Genomic DNA, 26,425 nt, shown 5'->3' with positions numbered 1-26,425 from the left:
TCCATGTACCCTGGTTATGTGACCAGAGCCTGTGTTTAATTATGTGATGTATGTCTGAATTGATTTGACATCAGAGCCCATGGATCAAGTCTGTCAGCTCTGGTCTGGATGCCAAATACCATCAGATCAGGGAATCATGCAGACATTTAGATGGTGGAAATGGAGCATAAAATGACAATTTGGACTGGTCTTTGACAGGGTAGGGGCTTTGAAATATAAGTGATTTTTAAAAGGGACAATTAGCATCCAAAAAAAAGAAGAGATTCTACCTAACAATGTTGCTGTGACTAGCTCAAGGTCTTGTTCCTGGAAATCCCTAATTTTCAGAAAGGAGTTAAGACATTTTTCCTATCCTACAGAAAGACTGAGGAAAGGGACCTGAAAACCTTTCAAATGCATACAAATCCTGCTGCAAAGAAAAGGAAACAATCTCTTTTTCACAGTTACAGTGGGGAGGACAAGAAGACGCAGGCTTAAACTGCTGTAGGAAAAACTTGTGTTAGACACTAGAAAAACTCTCAAATGCTAAGGATAATGTTGCAAAATATACCATCTATGGAGGTTATGGGCATTCATGGCTGGAGGCTTTGAATAATAGGTTAAAAAAACATCTTTGGTGGAACAGTTTAGATATAGCTGACACTGCCTAAGGAGGAAGAAGAGGGAGTCCAGATTAAAATTTTTTAAATGCCTCCCAGCTCCAATTTCCTATGATTTTCCTGTGGACAAGTTATTCCTACATCTACCTGCTTAATTTTCCCTTTCTGTAGCTCAGCAGTTAATTGATCTTGTGGAAAGGAGTACGTAGCAACCCTGAAGCGCAAGAGACTTTATTTGGGATAAAGTCATAAGTAGTTGGGGAACTGGGGAGCACTTTCTTTATTATGAATGTGTACACATATGAGTACACTCTGTTACCACCAAAGCCAATGTAAATAGTTAGAACAGTATCAAAGAACTTGAGTATCCATCACAATTTTCATTTTGCAAATGGGAAATGCAAAGCACAAAGGTCTGAACCATCTGTAATGACACAGCAAGTTGTCAAAATGAGCCTGAAAAATGGATTTCCTGGCTCCTCAAGTGACCTATCTGATGGACTACACACTCCTCCTGCTCTTGCTTGCTCTCCCTGCCTTGCCTCCCTTCCCCCAGCAAGCCGTACAAGAATCGCAGCATTTCCTCATAAAAGTCTTGCCTGTAGCTGGGGGAAGTGAGACACTACAACAGTGTCGGTAGCCTGCTGTAACAAGAACACACATCACAAAGATGATCATTACCACAGGGAAAAAAAATAACAACTAAAGGATTTGCACCTTGCAGAGCCATTCTTGGGCTGTTAATCCCCATCTCCTTTCTTTAACTTGCCTTTTTCTGGCTAACCTTTTACAGAAAGACTCTATTCCTCTACCAAGTGATAAACTATAAAAATACAAAAGAGAAGACAGAATAAATGACATACTACTGATAAAGAACAGAATTGTTCTTTATACAAGTGCAGAAGAATTCACAAGCCTTTGCAAGTGAAGTGTTACTCCAGTCCACTGTGCAAAAGGAGCAGCCTAGCTCAGCATTTGCAGGAAACATTCCTAAGGCTGTAACTTTAGCTTGTAGGAAATCAGAATCAGAGCCTAAGATTCACAGCAAAGTATTATAAAGTCAGTGCCAGTCCTTCTGCACTACTCCTCACCAGTCTGCATAGGCTCGCTTCCATTTTCTTTGTGAGAGTGGTGGAACCAAAGGAGGACCCACACTTGAATCATCCACGGGAGGTCCTGCCTCTCACAACTGACTATGCTGAGACACACCAGGCTCCAGATTAATTTTGCATTGATTTGCAGAAACTCTGCTAGGCTCTATGCCCCATATATAGATCAAACATAATTTGGATTCATCATTACCAATAAGACTAAACAAGAATTAAAAGAAAGAAATTGAAGAATAAGAGTAATGAATTAAAAATGCATCAGGAATGCAAAAAACAGAAACATCTCCTGAAAGAATAAAAGGCAATGTTTCAATTGGTAACTTCCCAAAAACCAAACCAAAACAAAAAATCCCCAACGAAACCAAAAAACTCCCACTCCTGTGTCACTGGAATAAATATAATCAAATTCTTTACATGCTTAGGTATTTCCTAGCTTGTTCAAATGGCGTATTTAAGTTTTGATTTATAAATCAAGGGATATTGCTCCCTGCCATAAGATACATTCCACTGGGTCTCAAAGTCTTTAGCAGATTCACACTGTGCGTACTTTCTCCTGATGGTTTCACATTCACGTTCATCAACACTCAGCAAGAACCATAAACAAAGCCCTTTCTCAGATGCACACATGCAGTTCCCATTGACTTAGCTGGATTTTCAGCTGACTTCAATCAGAACTCTGGGCATGCAGAATGGCAAATCTCGGCTCTGCACATTTAATAAAATTACATCACTAGATACCTTATAAATGAAGGACAATGAAGGCCATACTGAAAAATAATATAGATCGAAAACCCAAAACTGTAGCCAAATAAGTTCAAATTTCAGCCAAGTTTTCCCAGAACAATAAAAAGGGTGCACGTTTTAGGCAAGATGAAATGAAACACCTGTAATATTTGATTTACCAGAGTGTGCCCTGCCTCTTTTAGCAGGACAAAAACGTGAAAGCCAGCTATCTACATAAGGCAATGACCTTACTGTTTCAGGTATAGCAATGATATTGGCATGTGAAACAATAAAGGTCAAGTTACAAGCTGTGATTTGCTAAGTCATTATCTGCCTCTGTATCCCATGTTCCATGAGCTATGAAGCTCATTGCAAGTCAATTTAAAGTGTAGAATACCACAGGAGAAAAAGTAATTAATCTTCATATTAATAACTAATATTATTTTTTAATCTACTCTAATAGTGGTATTTTAAAGATACTAGGAGTATCCATCTTAAATCCTTCAACCCTCTTTCCCACCTTGTCAAAAGAACACCGTAACAAAAATCCTACACAACTCAGGAAAAACAGTTCCCCTCCAAATTTCAAATGGCATTTTGCAGCACAATTTCTGCCAGGTACATTAGGTAATGCACACTAAGCAAAGCAACGCCACGTGTGTTTTCTCCAGATTTCTTCCCTTTATTTTACTTTTGCTCATTCCATGATGTAATAAACTGTATCTTTTTACTGCATCTTTACAAATATCTACCTATTAGGATGAAGAATATTCTGACTTCTAAAAATCCAGTTACCAACAGGCTTCCTTACACTTTCTGTTTGTCTGACAAGCACTTGTTAGCCTGCAATTACAAGTTTATATGCAGAAGTACTCAGGGATGGAAACCACAGAGGGGGCTTGATGTTCATGTATAGTTTTCCCCCCTCTAAGCAGGAACATCTCTGATGATTTTCACACTTAAATAGCAGAACAGATTTTATGAATCATTTTTTTCTTCCTAGTTGGAACAACCCTTATTCCCAATTGCATTAGAATACTGAGTCACTTTGCATCAAGTTGGTCATTACTGGCAAGCCAAGGGAGAGAGGAGGAAAGTGGACAAAATGCTCTGAAGCTACATGTGCGATAGGAAATGTATCAGGCTGCTTCTTGAAACAAATTATTCAAAATCACAGAAAAAAATCACCGCAATAAAACTCAGAGAAGGAAAAACTATTTCATAATTATTGAAAATGTCCAGCAAACTAATACTGATGATCAAAGAGACTGTAAAGACTTTTTCTTTCCCCTCTTTTCTTTTAATGAAACAAGGTCTAGCCTGATACAAATGCTGAGTTGTACTGGTCATCTATGCTAGATTATCCACTAAGTTAAATAATTAATGTGGTAGAATCTGCTTCTCCCAAACTATGGCACTTTCAAATGAATAGTTATGAGATTTGGTGGGGCTCTGCTCTCTCCAAATCACCTCCCCTCCTAACATCCCATCCTGACGCTGACAGCCTGTGAAGACACTCATTTGGCTCAGGATTCCTTCATGTAACTCCAGGTTTACTTTCTGTTGTCTCTGGTGGAGCACGAGTTTAGAGAATTTAGAGTGTGTTACAAAGAACATTCATTCTAGCTTAAACTTTCCAACAGGAACAGGGCTGGTGCAAGGAGGGAGCTATTAGTTTATTTTAAATGCATAGCATGGCTATTTGATGATGTAAATAAAAGTAGGTACCTTACACGATCGTTTTTCAAGAAAGTTGATTTTAAAGGGGTAAGAAAGAAAGGAAAAGAATCCAAAACAACACACAGGCCAAAGACTCTGCTTTTCTGCATGTCCTGTTTAAGCAATGACATATGAAGAACTTTACGTTCAAACAATTACCTGGTGCTTTAAATAGGACACTAAGGTAATAACATTTTAAAATGTATTCACACAGTCTAAAACTAACCCTACTCCTGGGAATACCAGTGCAAATCAGAGTAACTCCTCAGAGGTCAACTGAAGTACACCAGCACAAAATAAATGTGAGACAGAAGAGAATCAGGCCCCATCTACCTCTATTTTAATGCAGAGGTTGCAGATCATCTGCAATGATAAAGTGAACAACATAAATATAACTGACATCTATTCAATTGATCTCACATCCTGCCGACTATTCACAGCTCCAAATATAGGGCTGAAGAACAATGGTTCGAGGAAGAGAGGCAGAAACCCCGGTTCTAACACGTTCACACATTTCAATTTGCTAATACCTCTGACTTGAATTGCCTTCATCTCCCCATGCAGCTAAATCGTTATAGGTTTGACATTGTGTCCCCCCCACACCTCCCGAAGAACAATTTCTCCTACAACAAAATAAATTATACAGTGCTGCAAGAGATGCACAGGAGAGAAGATAAACGCAAAAAATAAGTGCAAACAGGAAAACCTACAAACAAGCAAGAAAATTCCTATGTAACATACCACATATATACATAAGGCACTAGCAAATGAATTAATTATTTGGAAATCTAGCACTAAGAATGGCATATGTGCAGGGGAAGACTAAAATATGAGACTATTTCAAAGTATGGTGTCATTTGTGCTAATTTAAGTGGATCTGTAATTATTTCCTACAACTTCATGATGTCCTGAACCAGCTTCCCCCTCCCCTGCAAGGCTGATAAAAGGATCCTTGGCAACACACTAAATGTATCATTCAATGTATTGAATACTAGCGAGAAGAAGCACTGAATTACACTGAAACAAAGAACATCAGGTGCGAATATCACCACCTCCAGGGAAAGAGCACCTTTACCTACTTATCACATCAGTAAACGCAGGCATTCTTATACCTCTGTTACCCGCATCTAATAGTATTTGCTATATTTAACAAAGTTAAGGTGAATTTTACCTCAAATCTACTTAAGCTCGAGCTCTTTGACCGAGACTTCTTGCGGAGGTAGACTGAGAAGAACCGACGCACTGTGAACTTCTTCATATTCATGTCCATTGCCCCGTCCCAGCTGCGGCGCGGAGCAAGAAGGAGCCGCGGCGCCGGCGGCGAAAGCTAGCGCATCCCGATTGCCCCCTATTTATATCCACAGGCAGGAGATCCTCCGAAGCGTCTGTTTCTGCTCATCAAGCCAGGCACAGAGAGACCTGCAAGAGGTACGCTGCCGGAGCCATGGGAACCCAGAGCCAGATGCTTGCTGTTCGGAGCATAAAAGCGTTATACTCCCTTCTCGCTTCCCTCTGTTTACATTTCGGTACGGCGAGCCCAACTCTCTCGCCGCTGCCTCTCCCCCTTGCCTTAGGTCCTACTACACCCAATCAGGCTCTGCTCTGGTTGCACGCAGAATCAGCGCCGGCAGATGACAGCTCCTGCGTCCCAGGCGTAGCAGGTTTGAGACAAATACTAGATATGTCTATTGCTTTTGCACTCCCTCTCCTCTCAGTCAGGCTCTTTCAATTTCCTGCTTTCTGAATCACATGGGGAATAGGCACATGCTGCACTTCTGTTTTTAGCTCAGAATTCAGACGCTTCTATAATTACTGAGGGCTGTGGTGGTCAGATCCGAGAAGAAATCAGCTCCCTAGTGAGTGTCGATCCTGGAAGAAAGCTGAAAGTCGTCGTGCCCCCACTGCCAGAGTAGAAGAGACTGAACCTACTTTTATAATGGAGAGTATGCAAAATAACATTGCACCCCCCCACCCCCACCCCAACCCCCCAAAATTGAAAAGCTTAACATCCTGTTCACAATTACCCACCTGCTTTACATTGAAATACCTAACACTAGCACAGCTCTGAAAATAGAAGCACAATGTAAATGGTAAATATTACTATTCTTATTGTACTACAGCAGGGAGCTACAGCGCTTCTAGGAGTTTAAATATGTACAGTTATTTACAGGCTGTAATTTTGAGCTGCTAACTATACTGGCAAGCATGCAGACTTACAGCTGCACCCCCACGTCCCCTCAATGAAATCACATTTTTCAGCTTGTCTTCAAAAACTAATGAATCTCACTGTGATCCAGAGACCAAAGAGCTTTATCTGTCTGCTGCGCACAGCTCAGACTCCTTGTCCATGGCAGTCCTTCCTTTCTGACCACTACAGAGCACCCAGACACGCCTTTCTTCCATAACCTCATATGGAAAGGGAATTACTCTGATGACTTATTAATGACTCAGATAAATAAGCCCAAGGAGAGCTGACACCACTACAGCATGAGAAGACACTCAGAGGTTAAATGACAATACCACGACAGTCCATCTGCTCTAAAGGAGAGATGCATTTTGCTTTAATTGCATGTTTGGTCTCTGCTATAAACTACCTTGGTTGGTAATGCCTGTCGCTACCTGCTTCTTCTGTTCACAGGTTCTCTGCCCTACTCTTCTGTAAAAAGCTCACCATAGTCTATATGTACCCAGAAAAGTATCAATAAATAAATAAATAAATTGGCATTTATGTTTTCATTAAAACTCTCTATATTCTGTGATTCTAGAAGCCCTTTACCATTACAGTTGTGTCGTTTCCCAGCTAAAAATCCTGGAGCAGAGGCAACTGTCTCAAGAAAAAACTCAGATATCTATAGGTACACCAAAACCCTTTCCAGAAGCAAAACAATAATTAGTTGGTCAATGACAAAATTATTTGCTGATGCAGCCTCTCTAGTCAAGTTTTGTGTCTCCTCACAACCTTGCTGCAGTAAAATCTGCAGTGGCACAAAGGCCTCAGGCACTCACCTGGTTACCTGACCTCCTCCCACCTGTTCTGCCACACCACACAGCTGCTGCTGCTACTTCTTCTGTTCTGCCCTTTGCTTGGCAAAGAGGTCTCCTGACATGGGCTGGGCCAGGCTTTGTGCTGGCAAAGGCTTTTGGCAGTCTCACATGTTCCTACCTGTGTAAGCCACTAGAGTTTTAAGAAGCCATCAGACAAGTTCAGGGTACGTCCCTGAAACCTTCCCATCACAGGTATATCCCTGGACACTGACATCTTTATTAATGCAGAGGAGTGGTAATTTCCCAGCTTTGAATGCATAGTGCTGTGTGTAATAATAAGCAGTATGTGAGTGCCTGTTATCATTTACACCAGTAGATATATCACAACCTTCCTAACCCGTTACATACACAGTGATATCACATACAAGGATGTGCAGTCACCATTAAATGTACCTGTGCTGTAATAAACTTCCAAGAAAATTACACAGGCTGTGACTTAATACCTAACTATCAGGTACACTTATTATATTCAGAATTTTGTTCTTTACCACAAAAATAATTTTTAAAAATGAGCTACAATGTATTGACAATTAATTATAAATGTCAGAGCAAAAACTAGTCTTTGATGCTAAAAGTTATTCTCTAACATGGAGAGCATGCCTAGGGTAGGAAGTAACTCTCTCACCCCTGCCAAGCCTCGGGCATGGAAATAGGCATGATCTTGCTTTCTTACTCCTCTTTCAGATAGATGATTAGGGATTAAATACAGAAGGACAACCAACCACCAGTGCCAGGACATTGCTCCTCACCTACTGGGCAGCAGAGATATTGCAGATTATCTTGCAAGTGCAAAAAGCAAAAGCAACTGAAATGCAAAAATGTACATAAAAAAAGAGCACAAATACAGAAATAAGGTAAAATACATATGCATGTAATACTAGCATATGAATAGGGATAAATATATGAAGAGCAAATTCTACTACAGTTCCATTCAGATTGCATGCTTCAAGACATTGAACTTAACTCTGCTTCAGAAAAACAAATAAGAGACTTCAAAAACATTAACTCAAACTTTCACATAGTCAGACAATATCCACTTCTCACAATGATTCTAATAAAAAGGAGCAAGCCAAAAAAATAAATTAGATTAAATTGGAACATACATCATTATATTTATAAACATACAACTGTCAGATTAACCTATGTTAAAAATTAATTGCACTTAGAAATTCATGTTTGTAAATTATTTCTCAGCTCCCCCCTGAGCAAACTGCTGAGAAACTTGATAAAAAAAGAAAATCACCAGATGTCTCTGTTTAAGATAAGAATAAACAATAAAAATGGTGGAGTGTACATATGGCACAGTATTACACCAGTATTACACAGTATTACACCAGTATTACTGATCTATTTTCTGACAGATACTTGTTAAAATTAGAATCGTATTTGCTGTGACACACACAAAAAAATAAATAGAATACCATGGCCACCCCTCCTCCCAGTGAGTTTAATAGCAAAATAAAGTTTACTTCAACTAGAAAAAGGCTTAAAAACCCCCAAAAATCCAAAAGCCTGTAGCTGGGATTCAAGACAAACTCTCCAACGGAAACCACTTGAAATTAGATATTACACAGTCTGGGTTGAAATTTTTAAAAGATAAATGGAGAATTCCCAATTAATATCTAATGAAAGCCAAAGGTCCTTTCTTCATGTGTACAGATGGACCATACCAAGAGCAGTAACAGACTGAAGGACCCAGACTTAGAAAATTAACATGGGCCAGTGAAACAGCCTGCACAGAACCCAAGCAAGAAGGCTGACAGTAGCCAATGCCGGATGAGTCATCAATTTCTAAACGACAGAACATGCAAATCCAAGACATCTACCACAAATTGGATGATATAATTACTGAGAGAAATTTTGTATTACTACATTACACAACACATCGGGCCCTATATCCAAATTGGGCCTTCAATCAGTATGACCTATCTTTCCTCAATAAATTCATCACAAAGCCAGAAAAAGATCCAGAGAGAACTAAGAAAGCATCAGAAGCAGAGACAACATTGACAGAACAAATAAGATTAGCAGAACATGATATGCAGAGAAAAAAATGAGGCTCCCATAATAGAGGCTCAAGAGACAATGCTACAGAAAAGGTGAATTACACAGTGCCATTTATGCTCTCATTAAGGAAAATCAGGAGCAAGAGCAGATGTTTCCAAGAGACACCAGTCAGCAGAATAAGGAACAACACTTTCCCCCAGGTGATTAGATGGTATATGACTTTCAGTGATTGCTGTTTTCTCATCTTGAATGCTGGACAAATTGCCATATGGCTTTTGTTTCCTCAGCGAGTGAGGTGGTTATTTTTCTGATTGATGCTTCTTTAAATAATATATGATGAGCTTTACCCAAAGAAATGCTTGGGCTTTGATCTCATTAGACCAGTGTACCAATGTGATTATCAGCCTTTCCGCTGCCGTACATTAAGTACCTTATCCTGTTTTGCATGCCACTTACTTACTGCACTAGAGTTTTCTCTCTCAAAAAAAAAGGTATACTGCCCTGCCAGCACTGGAACTTGCTATCTGAGACATTCTCACCAGCAATGACAAGTGATCAGCAATGTTGGCTGGATCGGGATGTAAGGGAGTAGGCAGGAAAGAAAGTGCTTTTTATCCCTTCTCTGACCTCCTGGCTGTGTATCACAAGCTTCAGTAATTTTCAACCTTTTCTGTACATTAACTACGAGAAGCTTCCAGTGGAGGTGCAGGCCCTTTCAGCCATTTTGCAAATTAAAATCACTGCTCAGAAGGAAGAAGAAAGCAAAGTCATACAACTTGTCTAACTGGGTCCAATAAACTGCCAGGACACAGGCTCCTTGGACACAGTCTTCTCTATTCCCAAGAGCAACATAACAGCCCTACAATGCCAGTTTAATCTTGCACTTGTAATCTCAAGACCTCAAGAGTCTGAGTAAAAGCAGAGTACCTCTTTTACCCACATATATGTAATGCCCTTGTTGCTAAAAGCATTATCCAACACACTGGCAATTATATGAAAAGCATCTAGTATAAATATAGTGCAGCAACTACAGGAGAGAATTACTTGCTTTGAAAAGACCCATTTTGCTCAATATGGTGATATTCCAATAAGTGAATTCCATTCAACGGCTTCAAATATTCTTAAAAATGGGAACCAAAATAAATTCTTGGTAGATTTGAAATCAGTATTTTGCAGGGATGCAAGTAGTTTAGGTAGAGAGAAAAGTACTGAAGACTTTCCAGTAGACTACTTCAGCAGTAAGATAAAAAAAATTTACACAGATGGCACTAGGAGGATGAACTATCTCTGTGCCATGCTGGTGCATAAGAGTCATAGAATATCATGAGTTGGAAGGGCCCGCAAGGATCCTGGAGTCCAGCTCCTGGCCCAGCACAGGAAAACTCCAAGAGTCACACCATGTGTCTGAGAGTATTGTCCAAATGCTTCTTGAACTCTGTCAGGCTTGGTGCTGTGACCACTTCCTTAGGGAGCCTGTTCCAGTGCCCAACCACCCTCTGGGTGAAAAACCTTTTCCTAACATATAACATAAACCTTCCCTGACAGAGCTTCATGACATTGAGGTCTCCTTGGTGCAGTTGCCTAAAAATCTACTTCCTCAATTCCTCCAAAGCACTCACTAGTCACATGATGATAAGTGTTTCTTTCACATATATCAAAGAGCTTCACTATGAGGACAATGGCTTGTTCTTATTTCTGCAGGGAGAACTGGGACTGTTGCAGAAATAATAGCTCCAGGACAAGAGAATAATTTCTGCTTGAGTTTTCAGCAGATAAAACATGTTTTAACTCTAACAAAAGCATCTTGTGTTAGTGCTTGAACATCAGATCAGCAAGTGTCACAATTGCTGCATTGACTGCTCCCGTATGTACATTGGTTCTTACAGATACAGGAATGTGCAACAACATCACTGACCACACACACGTCAGTTGGCTGTAGCCTACTTCTAGGATGGAGATTACATTGTGTAGCAATCTGTATAGAAGAGTGTCAGCTTCAATTTCCTTTTTTGCCTTTTAGGGACGTCACCGAGCATTTCACTTTCCTGGATGATACTAAATATACTGGTCTTGTTAGATTTTGGTGGCTTAGATAGAAGTATAAGACAAAGAACCCAAAAACCTAATCTCCTTTATATTACATAAACTTCTACTCCAACATGGATGAAGGAGATTGCTGAAGATAAAATTCTGCTTTCTTTCCTTCAGATAATAAGCAGAAAATCATACTGTTCTTTTATAAAAGACTGGAAGTTTTCTGGAAGGAAGGATGCTACTTAGTAACTGAAGTATAAACAGTCTTATCATATGAATATTTATGAATATCTACTTTGAGTGAACATTCTACAATAGAAAATTGGATGGAAGAATTTCATTATGCACAGCATATGTTTAGTGTTTATTCAGACTAGCCATGAACACTACTAAAAAAAGTGGCATTTGTTAGAAATCTGCTAATAGGCAAATTTACCTTGATAAGCTCTGAAAGAAATCACAAGCCTAACAGGAGAAATAGTGCAAGGAACATTTATTGAAGCCCCTGTTTCTACTTCTGATAATCATCGACAGAGCAAACTGACACTTAAGTAGGGAAAAAAGCCAGACCACTGTTTGCCATTGAAACCTTGAGAAACAGACAAATGTATAATGGGGTTTGCAAATTTTCACTCAGGAAAGTACCAATGTTAGGTAAAATTTTTCCCTTCCATTATCGAATATGACTACACATATGAGGTACAAAAGTTAACTTGATAGACAAAAAGCATCATACATAGTTGAACTGAGTGACCTGAATGAATATCCTTCTTCTATATCTGACGCTATTTTGTATGACTTTGAAGAACCTTAAACTCTCTGGCTACATCTAGCTCCAGGGCATGCACAAAATCCAGCAACATCCTGGATCTACTATCAGAAATGGGGGCATGGATTTTATTGTTTTTCTCTTATTCTTTCCAACTGGCATCTCCTGCCCCCAGCGAAAAAAATGCACATATTTTTCAGCCAGAAAGGAGACAGAGTGCACTCTAGAGAGGTTCCTGATTTTGACAAGTGGGTATGTAAACTCAGGACCCTAAAGATTTGCACCTGCACTGCAGAGCAGAGAGAAAACTGCTTCAAATATCCTTCCATAAAATGGGGCTGAAACATTCTGTCACTGCATGAGAGCGCTTTCAGAGTAAACATAATAAACAATATTACCTGTTCTTAGCCAAAATTTTAGTTTAAGACTGGCACATATTTGCTAGATTTGTTTACAGAAACAGATTAACTGCGAGTAATGTCAAAGAATAAACCAATGGGATATGTAAATTTACCTTGTAGACATTACATCTAGCGGGACAAATGACATATGGAATATTTTCAAAATATATTACACACCTAACACTGAAAACAGGGCTTCAGGTTGTATGAACACCTACCCCATGTTAGACAGGACAAAAGTGAGCTTCATAAATGAAAAAAACAGTAGTCACACTTAAAATCTTTAGCATTAGCTTCCTTCTTGTTGGACTTGTATGGCTTTTCAGACAAATTTTGGAGGACTGCTTTAAATTACTGTAGTAACAGTACTTAATTCCAGATTACAGGCACAACTCTCCCTGCCTATTTTTGAAATAGAAGATGAAAAATGTAGAGAAAAAAAAGGTCTAAATTCTGTCTCTAATACAGCTATACAGGAAGTGTGAAACTGAAAAAAAAACCCATGCAAAATCATTTTGACCTTCAAAAAGTTAGTTATATTCCATTTGATACATACAATCACATAATGATTTCTTAAGTCACCCACAACAATATAGCCCAATGTCCCATTTTACTGCTAACAAATTAAAATCAGTATTAAACTCATCCTCCATCCACTTTATACAGTAAAGTTAAAAAAATTGGCACTAGTATTTCACAACACCAGAAACGGAGAAGGATGTGGGAATAGTACTGGCCAAACTACTATGTTGGCATTTACTCTAAAGTTTGTGACATGAAGCAATAAAACCTGAGTTTTTAGAGCTACTTTGAAAACATCCACATGCCCTGCCCTGCACTCAGGCATGTGGTGTGACTCTTGGGGATGGTCTGGTGCAGGGGCAGGAGTTGAACTCGATGATCCTTGTGGTCCCTTCCAACTCAGCACATTCTGTGATTCTGTGAACGCCACAGCAGCGCTCAACTGTAGAGGGATATGTGTAGGCAGCTCACTTGGGATCAGAGCAAAGTGGCCTCCATTCAATAGCCATCCAAAGACACAGGGATGAACAGGGCTCTGCTTACCACAAGGACTATGTGGGTCCAGAGACAGGCACTACAGTTCAGTAAAAGCATCTTAGGTAAAGGCAAGAAAGTCAAGCCACAAAAATGTCTCTGATTTAGGACTGATTGTTGTTACCAGACTGCATTATGATTTGGATATAATCAGTATGTTAGATGACCTTTCCCTTATTAAATTTCAGATACATAAAGTGTCACTGTCTCTTAAGTGTAGTGTAACCTCTCTCACCTAAGGCAGTAGGAAGTGCATGAGGCTCTTTCTGCATCACTGAGCCTGCCCACACTGGAGGTGAGTCTTCCTGGCTGACGGCTCCAACAAATATCTAGAAGAAATTTCCACCTCTTCTATATGTCTTCCTACTCACCTAACAAGTGTGTGAAGTTAGTTATAAAGAGCAGAGGCAGATTATTCAACATCCAAATGTTTGATTAACCTAATGACAACCTAATTGCCAAAAAATGGCAACTCATCACAGTAAGACAATTAAAGCCTTTGACATCTTTCTGTGAATTTCATATATCTTTTCAAATCCTGAAATAACCCTAAAATTCCACATGAGATATACAGACAAATAAGCAACACTGATTATGTACAACACAAACACATATGAAACAAGAATTTCTTTCCCAATATGTTCAATGCTAAATTGGCAGTTTTTGTCAATAATTAGAGATTAAAATGTACAATTATTTCTATCATAAAGTAAGCCATGTTATTTAATAAGTTAATTAAAAGTTCAAATACTAATTTGTAAATTCAATATATGGATTAAAATCCTACAGAACTTCTGCTGCCCTCCATAGCATGCTATGGGGAAAAATGTATGTTTGCAACCAAGATGTTATAAAACTCTTCCTTAGTGAAGTTGTCTACCTAAATACAGTGACTGTTCTTCAAACAAAAGGAAACACCCTTTAATATGCAACGTGAATCTTAAATTCATTACTTTACAAGCAATGCTGCTGTTCGACTCCAACATTTTTTTTTGAAGCAATGAAAAATCCTCTAAGAACCACCTACCTTTGAACATAAATTTCTGTTAATGTCCCAAAGCAGCCATCTGCAGTGTACAGTGATATACATTCATTAAAATGTGACACCTTTGCCTTAATACCTTACTGGGATCTGATTTTGAATTCGGATACCTCCTTTAATATCTGTTATGCAATTTTACCATGTAAAGTGATGTAGGACAGAACATGTACCAATTAGGAGACTGAGACTGTTCTTTTGCTTCAACTACCAAAGGAGAAAATAGATATATACCTCAGATATGAGGAACAAATAAGGCAATTACTACACAGACTTGTAACAAGGTTTCCCCTCCCTCCATTACAGACAAAAGAGACTTTTTACATCTTCCAAAGAGCTTTTCAAGGGCATCTTTCTCTAGTTGTGCTGCCTGGGGAACTGCAAGCAAGGCCATCTAGGGTCATTTCAAAAAGGCACAGCAGAGCCTTGCTTCTGTATGTCTTGAGGACTAAAAACTGTTTTATTTATGATGATTCTAATAGGTTTTTAACATTTTCAATATCTCCTTTACTCCCTTCACTCACTGCAGAGTTCTTTCCTCATCTCTTTTACTTCCTGTTCCTCAGACTTTCTCTTCAAAGGCATGACTCATTCCTCTTAACTCAAGGAAGTTGAAATAACACCACCACCACAAATAAAAGCCCCCAAAACAACAACAAAACCTTGAGCTGGGAGAATAATTGCTTTCTAATATTTAATTTTTAGAAACTATTTTATGGCACATCTCTGGACTTCAGAAGGTCCAAAAAGATGCAAGAAGAAATATGAGTGAGAAGGAACTAGAAAGCAATATTCAGGGGGCTATACTTGTCATGTAACAACACACAGGCTGGTAAAAGAAAGATGGAGAGAAATCCTTTTAGCAGCATAATGGAATTTTTTAAGTATTATTGTGTGTCTGCTAGCACACATAGCTTTAAAATCTTTTGGCTGCTGGAGTCATGGCAGTGCATGAGAAACATCAGATTTGAAACATCCCCAGTTGGTGTCTGGTTAACACTGGTGTACCCCAGGGCTCAGTATTGGGGCCAATCCTGTTTAATATCTTTATTGATGATCTGGATGAGGAGATTGAGTGCACCTTCATGAATTTTGCAAATAACACCAAGTTGGGGGTGTGTGTTGATCTGCTGGAGGGTAGGAGGGCTCTGCAGAGTGATCAGATAGGCTGGATCAACGGGCTGAGGCCAGCTGTATGAGGTTCGACAAGGCCAAGTACCAGGTCCTGCACTTCAGTCACAACAACCCATGCGGCACTACAGGCTTGGAGAAGAGGGGCTGGAAAGTTGCCTGGCAGAAAAGGAACAGGGGGGTCCTGTTTGACAGCTGGCTGGACATGAGCCAGCAGTGTGCCCAGGTAGCCAAGAAGACCAGTGGTATCCTGGCTTGAATCAGAAATAATGTGACCAGCAGGATGAGGGCAGTGCCCTGTACTCACATGGGTGAGGCTGCACCTTGAATCCTGTGTTCAGTTTTGGGCCCTGCTCTACAAGAAGAACATTGAGAACACAGCTGAAAGGAGGATGCAGTGAGACGAGGGTTGCCCTCTTCCGCCAGACATCTAGGAATAGGACAATAGGAAATGGCCTCAATTTCTGCCAGGGGAGGTTTAGATTGAATATTAGGAAAATTTTCTTCATGAAAGGGTTGTCAAGCATTGGAACTTCCTGCCCAGGGAAGTGGTTGAGTCACCACCCCTGAAGGTACTTAAGAGATGTGTAGATGTGGCACTTAGGGACATGGTTTGGTGGTGGACTTGGCAGTGCTGGGCTAATTATCGGATTTGATGATCTCAGAGGTCTTTCCCAACCTAAATGATTCTATGATTTCACTGTAGAAGAAAATACAACTGCCCTGGCCCACTTAACCTGCTGCAAGATGAGTGCAGCTAGAAGACATGCTGGGAAAGAGAGACTGAAAGAAGTTCTTCATGGGAAGGAGTGGAGCTAAAGGCACCTGCTTCCCACAGGGCTAGACATGGATTTGAAGGCTGTGTGGAGGTTTGTTTTATTTTAGACAAAAGATCTTGGCTCAATCAGAGGAATATCATTAGTCCTGGCATAACCCCTCACTTGTGGCCTCACTCTGCCATCTCCAGGCCATCATTTTGTTCTTCCTCTGTGCTGGCACAACTATTCACATAGCCACAGAATGAACCAAACTGGAGAACTGGTCCAAATTAAAACTGGGCAAAAAACCACTCCAGAATACTACTTTTAAACCAGTTCAGTTCCCTGGTCTGATTCAGTGTAGAAATATCTGTGCCTACTCAATATTTTTTTCCTGTGGTGGGGGCAGGAATGTGTGCTTGTGAGATGGCTCTGCCTCCTCTGTTGGCAGGGATGGGTTACACCAACACAAACTGTCAGTTTCCCAGATATGAAGCTGGCATGGTACAGCTGCCTGGCCCAGAAGAACTGGAATCACTGACCAGGCCACGTCAAACTATCGTTCAGATCATAGTGAAGGATAAGATAAAGACTGAAGGTTAAGACAACAGCTCTGGTATAGAAACAAATTGGCTAAAACATACAAAACCTGGAATTACAGATTGACAATATATGCTTTCCAAAAAGGTTAATCTATAAAAGGCTTGTTTAAAAGTAAAAAGATCCCAAAAGGGGTGAGACAGTAACATATAACTGTAATGCAGAAATTCAGGAGGCTGTTTAATTGACTCAGAAGTGCCAAGTCCACCCACTGGGAAAGCCAGTAGAATAGATCGGGCTCCCCTTTAGTGCAGAAGCCCAACTACAGGGAGTGTAGTACAGAACTAAGACTGTGGTGTTAACTGGCACCACTCTAATTGATTTTCTGAATACTATTTTCTTGTATTTGTCTGATCTAATCTTCTGTGGCTGCTAATACTTGTCCTGTCAGTTAATTTCATATTATGTTATGTCTGTATAACTGCACACACAAGTATGCACCTCTTACAAATCTCTGTACACATTTATGCTAGTACATGCAGAACTTGGGCTCAGTTTAGATGCTACAGGTCTGAGACATCACTGTGAATGCAACTGGCATTCACATAGTTTGAATATGTTTGATGCACATTGCTCAGTGAATTTGAGAACCATTATCAAATGCAACTTGGATGTAATCACAGGCATCTAATCAACATACAACTTTCCTGAACCCTTACAAACTTGTTTTAATACCATCACAAAATCATCATAGAGTTATTAAACTTTTCAGTACTTTTTGGTCTCACTGGGAGACTGCCCAGAAACTCACTTTCCTATTCACTCTAGTGCCTACACTAGATGCACCATGGCTAACTTAAAGTCTTTTGCTCCTACGCTAGCACCTTTCTTAAAGTTTTTCTTTTCCCCACCTATAAGCAAATTGTTTTTTAAAGGGCAATCATATCTTCTTCCAGTCTTGACTTGGCTATGCTAAATGCAAGTGAGCTTTCAGCCTCCCCTCACTCAACCATCTCTCCCTGTTTGTGTCCCAATACACATCCTGTCCTAGACTTGTTCATGTCTATATTTATCTTCCTTGTAGATGTCAGGAACAGAAGAGTTTTTATCAGAGCCTCAGTAATAGCATTAACTAGTAGCTCTTCATCACAAGAAATACTTTACGATTTTAATTTTTCCATTACTATTTCAGATTTGTGGTTCACTGGTGGCCTGTTGTGCACTCAACGGAATAGGACAGAAAGCTCTTCGATCCCCTCTTTGGATGTTCCAACATAAGAAGGACGTGGACTTGTTGGAATAAGTCCAGAGGAGGGCCACAAAGATGATCAGAGGTCTGAAACACCTCCTACAAAGACAGCCTGAGAAAGTTAGGGTTGTTTAGCCTGTGGAAGAGAAGGCTCCAAGGAGACCTTATAGTAGCCTTCCAGTACCTAAATGGGGTTGATAAAAGAGATGAAAAGTGACTTTTTACATGAGTAGATAGTGATAGGAGAAGCAGCAACAGTTTTAAATGAAAAGAGGGAAAATTTAGATTATATGTTAGGAGGAAATTCTTTACTTAGAGGGTGTTGACATACTGGAAAAGTCTGCCCAGACAAGTTGCAGTTCCCTCATCTCCGCAAGCGTTGAAAGCCAGGTTAGATGATGCCCTGGACAACCTGATCTAGTGTCATCCCTGCCCATGCCAGGGGAGTGGAACTATATGATCTTTAAGGCCCCTTCCAATCCAAACCGTTCTGTGTTTTCTTCCCTCAAAAATAAGCATTTCTTTTCAGTGTACCATTAACTCGTAACGTAGTAATGCTTGGTTTTGGTGGCATCTCCAACACTGCTGTGAGAATTTCCCCCTCTCAACCACTAATGCATAATCTGAATTTTACCCTAACCTTCATTTGAGTTTTGTTTGGATACTTCTTGATGATTTTTATTTGAAATAGAATGAAGCTAAGCAATCATGGGATAAATAATACCATCTAGTATTTCTTACACAAATGTACAGTTCTTAAATGACTTTTAAAACTTTGAAATTTTAAAGCCAGTGGCTCAGTAGAGCACTCCAAGTCAGAGCTGGTTAAAATGGTATTTCTGAAAAACATGCACAACTTTGCAGACAAAAAAAGACATTTTGTAAAATTTCCTGTTGAGTTTCAGAAAAATTTTGAGAACATTTCTTAAATGGCTTGTACATTCTTTCCTGCCATGGAATATTTTTGATTATTTCATCATAGCAAAATATATTAGAAAGCATGTAAATGTGAATGGAAAAGGACTAATTAAGGTCCCTAGCCCACTCTCTTGCTCAAAGCAGGGCCATTGTGAGCACTACATCAGGTCAGTTATGGCTCTTTCTAGCTTAATTTTGAATATCTGCAGATAAAGACTCTCCGTTCTTGCTGGATGACCTACTCCAGTGCTACTCTGCCTTCTAGGTGAAGTTTTTTCTGATCTCCAACCTGAGTGTCCATTACTGACCCTTTTAGACACTGACCACAACTGTTTTTCCTGGTGACACCAAGAAAGGTTTGGTACACCAACCCCACTCCCTCAACTTCTCCTTGTAAATCATGTGCTCTAGAACCTGGACATCTTGGTAGCCTTTTCAGCAGTTTTTCAACGAGGTGCTTAACTAGGTCTGCCCAAAATGGACAGTATAAGATAAGATACATTTATTAGTAAGAAGCAACCATAAGCCACAGTTATTATTAAATTTAAATTTTTTTTCAAAAAAAAAGGCAGAATGTCACGTGTTGTGACTAGTATCATGAAGTGACAAAATGTCATTATCCATATTTCAATGAAAATTGCTTCTATATATGCAAACATCAAAAATTTAACTCATTTAAATTCAAAATTTCAAAGTGAAGTCATTGTACTGTTTTCTTTGCAAGAACTGTCATCAAAATTTATATGACTGCAGCATTTCTCATTTAAAAGTATATAAGACCATTTATTTTACAGAGGCATTTATTACTTTCATTTGAGTATGTGCTTTTCACTAGACTGCTTTGATTCTTGAGAAGCAAAGCAGCTCAAATCTTTCTTATCTCCATGTGCCCCAGCATCAGAACTGAAACATACACTACCATGACTACAGGCAATAGCAGGATTGTTTTCTTCCTGCAACTTTGTTGTACTGAAACAGGGGAGGGAAAATAAAAAAGAGAGACAATTGCTCCAAATCAGAAATTATCATTGCTAACCTTTATGCATTCATGATAAGAGATAAATTGTGGAATAATGCCAGTCTCTTAATTAAATACTGGCATGTTTTTAGACATTGGCATAACTCTCTTCTACACTTTTCGTATTTCCTCTGTGATTATGTTTTCAGATAATGTACATGGAATATTAGTCACCTCTCATACTGTGGGGGCAATGCTGTGTGTTTTCTTCATCCTTCTGCAAGCCCATTCCAAACATTTTACCTTTCAAATTGTTGGTGTGCACAGAGCAGATATAGCCACAGTGTTGCTCATAGTTTCTCCATTCCTATCATTAAGCACATACCAGACCTCCCATCAGCAAAATTCCATGTATCAAACCAGTAAAGACGAGAATATGAAATTTATGGAATGTTTTATTATTTGTAAACATCTTTCTTTGTTTGTTTTTGGGTTTTGTTTTGTTTTCAATCATAGTATCACATTAGCATTGTTCTAATTACCTTCATCACCCAAAATACATTTTCTAAACTACTGGGACTTAGCCTCTCAAATCTCAGCAAAACAATGCTAATAACTTCTGCTCCTCCTTTCCAGTAGAAACAAACCAGTGTCATCTTCCTTGTCCTCCCAGCCCGACTTAACCTCTGTAGCCACGGGAAGAGAACAGCAAACAATAATGCCTTTAAGAGACACAAGGAAGGAAAAGCAAGGAAAAGTATCTGAAAAAAATCACGTCCCTGAAAAGTGCAAGAAACATTTAGGAACAATAGCTTGGGGATTTAATGGATATAGGCTGGAAAATACAAGAACAACATATGTACATATATCTGGTGCTGGCAGCTACCAAATGGGTCACACTGGGTATGCAGCTTCCTTAATCCTTCAAGGACCAATGGGTCATTGTCTAACCGAGTCAGACCCTTTATGCCCAGTGGGTAATACCTTCCTCACAAACAATTCCATAAGTATTCTTTCCACTATATTATCTCTAAATCAGCAGGCACACAATACATGATTTTCATATACATTAAATGTTGACTGCTGAATTCATGTTCAGCCCGGTTTGAATCTTTCAAATGATCCAAGACAGTTGGCTGCTGAAGCTAATATACACTGGCTGAGTAGACAACTTACTGTTAACAGCTCAAATTTACTACTTAAATTTTGGAAAATACATATTTATTTTTCTTTCCTGCCTTGTCTATTATCAGATTCAGCAACTTGTCTTTTAGGGAAATCACAAAGCAACACTGAATGTCTTCCAATCATTGGCATGTTTGTTCCCAACTTGAAACATAGACAGCTTTGCCTTTATTGCTCGGAGTTGCCTCTCATACCTAGCCCATTTTCTGATGATATCAGCTGAAAATGAACAGTCATTCTAAGGCTTGTACTTCAAGATTTCACAAAAACTCCATGTCAGCTCTCATTTCTAGATATTTAAGGGAATCTGCATATCCTTCCTGGGGAGCTGGGAGACAAACTTCATACCCTTATTTTCCAACAGCAACTTCACTTTGCGGAGTTCTTCAGCAGGCAAAACTCACAAACAGCTTTTCCAGAATATTAAAAGTAATTGAGATAATGAAAAGCTAATAGACTTTAGCTTAGAGGGTTGCAAAGAATAGCCTGCCATTATGCAGAAAGCCCTGTAATAGAGTACCTTGTTAATTAGAGATGATTCACAGATGACTTGCAATAGATTATGGTAGTTCTGAATAGCATGATATTTTCATATTGAGCTCTTATCTACTCAGGAGTAATGAAGCTTTAATTTTAATTAAAAGAAAGATTGGGGTTTTTTTTTCTTAGGCCTGTAGGTCCAAGCAATAATAAAGTACAGAAAATAAGCATCTTTTACTAATTTTCCATATTTAGATTCTGCACTTTGTGGGTTCACTTTCATAATGTTTCCTACCAGAGGACATCTAAGCACCTGAATAGCAGCTGTCAATGAGAAGACAATATGATCATCACTTTAACTGGAAAATAGGCAATGAGGTGGGAAACTGTTTGCTCAGGGTTTCTCAGCAAATCTGTGACAAGGTTATGAACAGAACTAGGTTCATTTTAAATACAGGATTATCCCCTTACATCTCCACGTCTCATCACATAATACCATCTGCTACACCGATGGGCATCCACTGCTTTAGCTATGATCATTGCAGTGGTACTGCTTGATGTTATAATATCCCATTGTTTCTGATAAAGGGGTTCCCATGCTGCATCACCTTCCCTCTTCCTCCCTTAACACTTTCTCTTGCTTTTTGCTGAGGAACCTGCAACTGGTCCAAGAAGCAGAGGAAACACTCTACACACACAAATTTTCTGCTGTTTTAGCTCCTGTGAACTGATCCCTGAGGATCCTGGATGAGCTCCAGTACCTGAGAAAAGTAGATGCTGGGAGCATGCAGGAGTAGGATGGCAGGTTTGCACCCTTCCAGGACAGCTGGCCATGGGGTGGGCTTAACCGCAATGCCAAACAGGACCTTACTTGGTATGGTAAGTTGACCTTACCTAGCACTGAGTCTCCATGCCTGGGGCTTCCATCCCCTTTCTGCTTAAGCCATAGTCACCACTGGGGGCTGTGATGGCTGTATCCAGCTTGCTGGGGACTTTTGGGGATGGATGGCAACACGGAAGCCAATGGTTGCCTGGAACCATGACCCCCATGAATGCTGGCATGCAAATGTGGACAGGACTAGGAGTGGAAGCAGTGACATTTAGGTTCCTCTCTGAGAAGGAGTTAGAAAACCCTTTCTGAATGTCATGACTCAATGGGAACGTCTCCCTGACAGTTTCGTCCGCCCCTGTCCTGTGTGCAGTAAATAATCAAGTGTACTTTGCCATTGCATCTTGTTAAACCGCTGTTACATTTACCACTGAACTTTGCTAACTTATTACTTCATATCAATAAAGCATATTGTTGCTTCTCTTACAAGTAAAGTGAAGGACTTGATCTGCAACAATACCTTGAGCTGCCTTTAGTTTTTTACATTTCCCATTTTTTTTACCATATATTTTACTTGTAGCCAGATCCCCTCTTTAAATTGAATTTGCAAATAATTGCTCTGATCAATGAAGAGAACATGGTGTTTTGTTTTAGAGCTATCGAAGGTTTATCCCAAGCTTTCCATGGGCAAGACAAGACAGCTTGTGAAGTCAGCAGCACACAGGAGACCCGCATGGCTAATGCCATTAGCTGTCAGTAGCTCCATGGCCCTGATGATCCCAGTGCTGACTTTGGGCAGGAAGGTTGAGGCTACCACAGTTCTGTCCAGGATTTCCCATGGTAAATACGGACGTGTGCCTATGTACAGTGTGTGTATATTGGAGCACAAATCAGTCATATTATTCACTGTGGGTGCATTGTGCTTATGCGTGGTGCAGTCCAGAGTGTGTACATGCACACACACAGACGAGGACCAACAACAACCTCTTTTATCCATTCTGTTGCCATGTCTCTTTCTGTGACCCTGGGAAGCTTCAAAACATTTCTGAACTCCAGGGTTGTCAAGCTATGAAATATGACCTGAAGTGACATTAATTACTGCATTCAAAACACTTGACGAGAAGCTATTAATTTACTAATTCATACAGGTAATGACAAAACACCTCCTCACCTCTTTAGAAAAGAGGGAATGAAAAAGGACAACTTGCATCCAAAAATGGCATTATACCTGATGAAAGTTCACACAAAATTCCCTAAGATTTCTTACCATAAATAGATTTGCAGGATTCAAATTGTGAATTATTAGGAAAACAGTAATACAATAACTGATGAAAAGCATGAAAATGAAACCTCCAAACCAAACCCTCTCAGTCTCCACATCCAGTAGGGTATGCCAAAACAAAAAAAAACCAAAAATGAAACAGAAAAACCTCACTCCCCAAAAAAATACTTGCACATTTACATCTTCAATTAAATTATGCAGAGAGAAAAGGGAGTACATATAACACAAATACAAATATTTAGCCTTTTTACCTCTAATTTAGGACTCATGGCAAGACATGCCTGCATGTTTTCAATTAATTCAATAGAGGGAAATATATGCAAGCAGTATTTTGGTCAGTAAGGGATTACTCATCTGGAAAAAGCTACCTGCATCATTCAGCGTTCTCAGGATCAAGATCTTTTTACAGTCAGCTCTTCAGAGAGAATGCATGTTCCCTATATAAGCATTAAGCTCATATTAGGTGCTTGACTAATACACAACAGTGCGAAAATTAGTAATTACATCACCTTAATTTGAGAAACTAGATTTTGTAAAACATAGAAACAGCTAATCAAAGACAATATGGAAAAGAACAGATAATGAAATCAGGACCTTTAATTATTTCAAATATGGGAAAACAGTAACAGATTATTTAATAACTACATGCTTCAACAATTTGCAATTCATATAGTTGGTTTCATTGTATAACTAATAATATGATGTTATATTTAACAGTGTGAGCTTATCTCTTTTTTTCACTCACTAGAATAGTGGTTGATTATGCTTTCAAATGCTTTTTCTTATTCATTGACCTGAGTTTTACCAGATCCTAAATTAAAGAAAATCTCCCTTTAACATAAATGTACAGCCTATGACTGTAATTCAGGGAAGTCTAAAAAATGAAAGCATTCTTGTTTGAATGTAAGGTATATTCAGCTTTAAAGCACAGCTAATGCTCAATAAACAGCAAAATCATCACTGTTATCACTGAAAGTTTCTTATAGTTTCAACTGAAGACTTTCCTCTTTCAGGGAAAAGTTTAGGCAGCCAAAAAACTCCCTCAAACCTCACAAATCATTATATCTTTCTTCCCTGACCCTTAAAAACCATTTTTTTCAATAGATACATTTTATATTAAAAAGTTGTTTGTGTAAACAACTGATGGTTCAACTTCGTTATAAGCCTTTCTCCAAAATTTGCTTTAAATGCAATAAGTTTGTATGTGAGAAAATAAGTGGTAGTAAGTATCCTTACATTTAAGTCTATAAAAACTTTGAGTAGAGTTCAAAAATATGATTTTTAATCCCCACATCCCTTTATGTGACCAAAAAAAAAGTAATGAAGAATATTAAATCTACCATGAAAGGCTCATTATACAGGAGCACTTCTATTGTTTGATATGGTACTTAGGATTTCCTATGTCACTGCTTCTGTCAGCTCACACAGGTTTGTCAGGAAACACTGAAAAAAATCTAACACAAATTACTGAAAGAATTACCTTTTCCAGGAATGTTATTTTCTTGTCTTTTTAGGATATGACTTCCTCATATAACAACACAAATACACCTGACCTCCACTGTATCTGAGTAGATGCAGCGCCACTGTAGCTTATGTGCCACCCTCGTGCCGTCCCAGTGTACAGCTCATGAAAGTTCCTATAGAACTTTCTTAACAATCCAGGCCCTAAAAGTTGAATGCCCAGAAGGATTTAGGTTTGCAAAAGGTCATAAAAAAGCAAGACAAAAGCATTACAGTTATACATACACATATATATACACACACACATGTGTTATATATATATACATTTCACATCTAGAGAATGAGAATTTCAAAGCTTATTTTGATTAGCCTTTCGTTTAAAATTCCTTTTTGAGAAAGCCTATTTTACTTTTATCCATATTAGCTGTTCCATTCTCTTTCCCAGGTCTAGGTAGGATGCTGCTCATTTACAGCAATCATTAAACAACAGACAACATGACACACATCTACAAGTCATTACTTGCTGTGCTTCTAAGCACAAATTTTCAAAACCGTCAGCATCATCCTTTCCCCTTACATAATTGTCCTTTTCTAAGGGGAAAGCTATATTTCAGTGGAGCTCTCATTCTCTGTAATGTCGAAGACCTTACTGCTATTGTCTCCACAGAACTCTGTTTTATTGTGACAGATCCATGATATTAAGGACTCCTCCTTTAACAGGAATTTCTGCCCAGTGATATAGATATGGCAGACACTATGTGCAGCCACATGTCTTCCAACAGGAACAGCTGAATGTGTAAAAATAGATGTGTCCAAATTAAACAAGGAGGGAATCAAACAGAATGCAGAATAACAACAGGTTACTTTTTAATTTCAGCCCACATGACTGGTAAACACATGATTAGAAGAAGGTTTACTCATTAAAATATATAAGCTTTTGGTATTTTCTTTTTGTTTTTACACATCTGGCCTGAAAAACTTAATTAGACCAGCATACAGCTGCCACACTTGCAACTTCAGTGATACTGTTAAGCATCCACATGTCAACAATTTTTCAAAGATGAATTCCTAAGCGTTGCTGCTTTCATTTTTCACTAACACTAATTGGCCCTTTAAAGAACTCGGAATGCTAC

The 26,425-nt window shown here is 39.1% G+C and overlaps 1 protein-coding gene across 6 annotated transcripts in view; it reads right to left on the bottom strand.

Moving 5' to 3' along the window:
- RPS6KA2 (ribosomal protein S6 kinase A2) overlaps positions 1 to 26,425 on the bottom strand; it is a 284,207-nt gene that overhangs the window by 162,693 nt on the left and 95,089 nt on the right. The window contains exon 1 of one of the 6 annotated variants that reach the window (XM_032682395.1): positions 5,322 to 5,851. The exons of the other annotated variants lie outside the window; for them this stretch is intronic. Coding sequence (XP_032538286.1) covers positions 5,322 to 5,420 — 99 coding nt within the window. The 5' untranslated portion in view covers positions 5,421 to 5,851. Of the gene's footprint in view, positions 1 to 5,321; positions 5,852 to 26,425 lie in introns of those variants that run through there. 6 annotated transcript variants of the gene reach the window in all.

This window comes from Chiroxiphia lanceolata, chromosome 3 (assembly GCF_009829145.1).
Source record: "Chiroxiphia lanceolata isolate bChiLan1 chromosome 3, bChiLan1.pri, whole genome shotgun sequence".
Lineage (NCBI taxonomy): Eukaryota > Metazoa > Chordata > Aves > Passeriformes > Pipridae > Chiroxiphia > Chiroxiphia lanceolata.
Note: the sequence above shows the minus strand (reverse complement) of the source record. Positions and strands in the feature narration are given on the sequence as shown.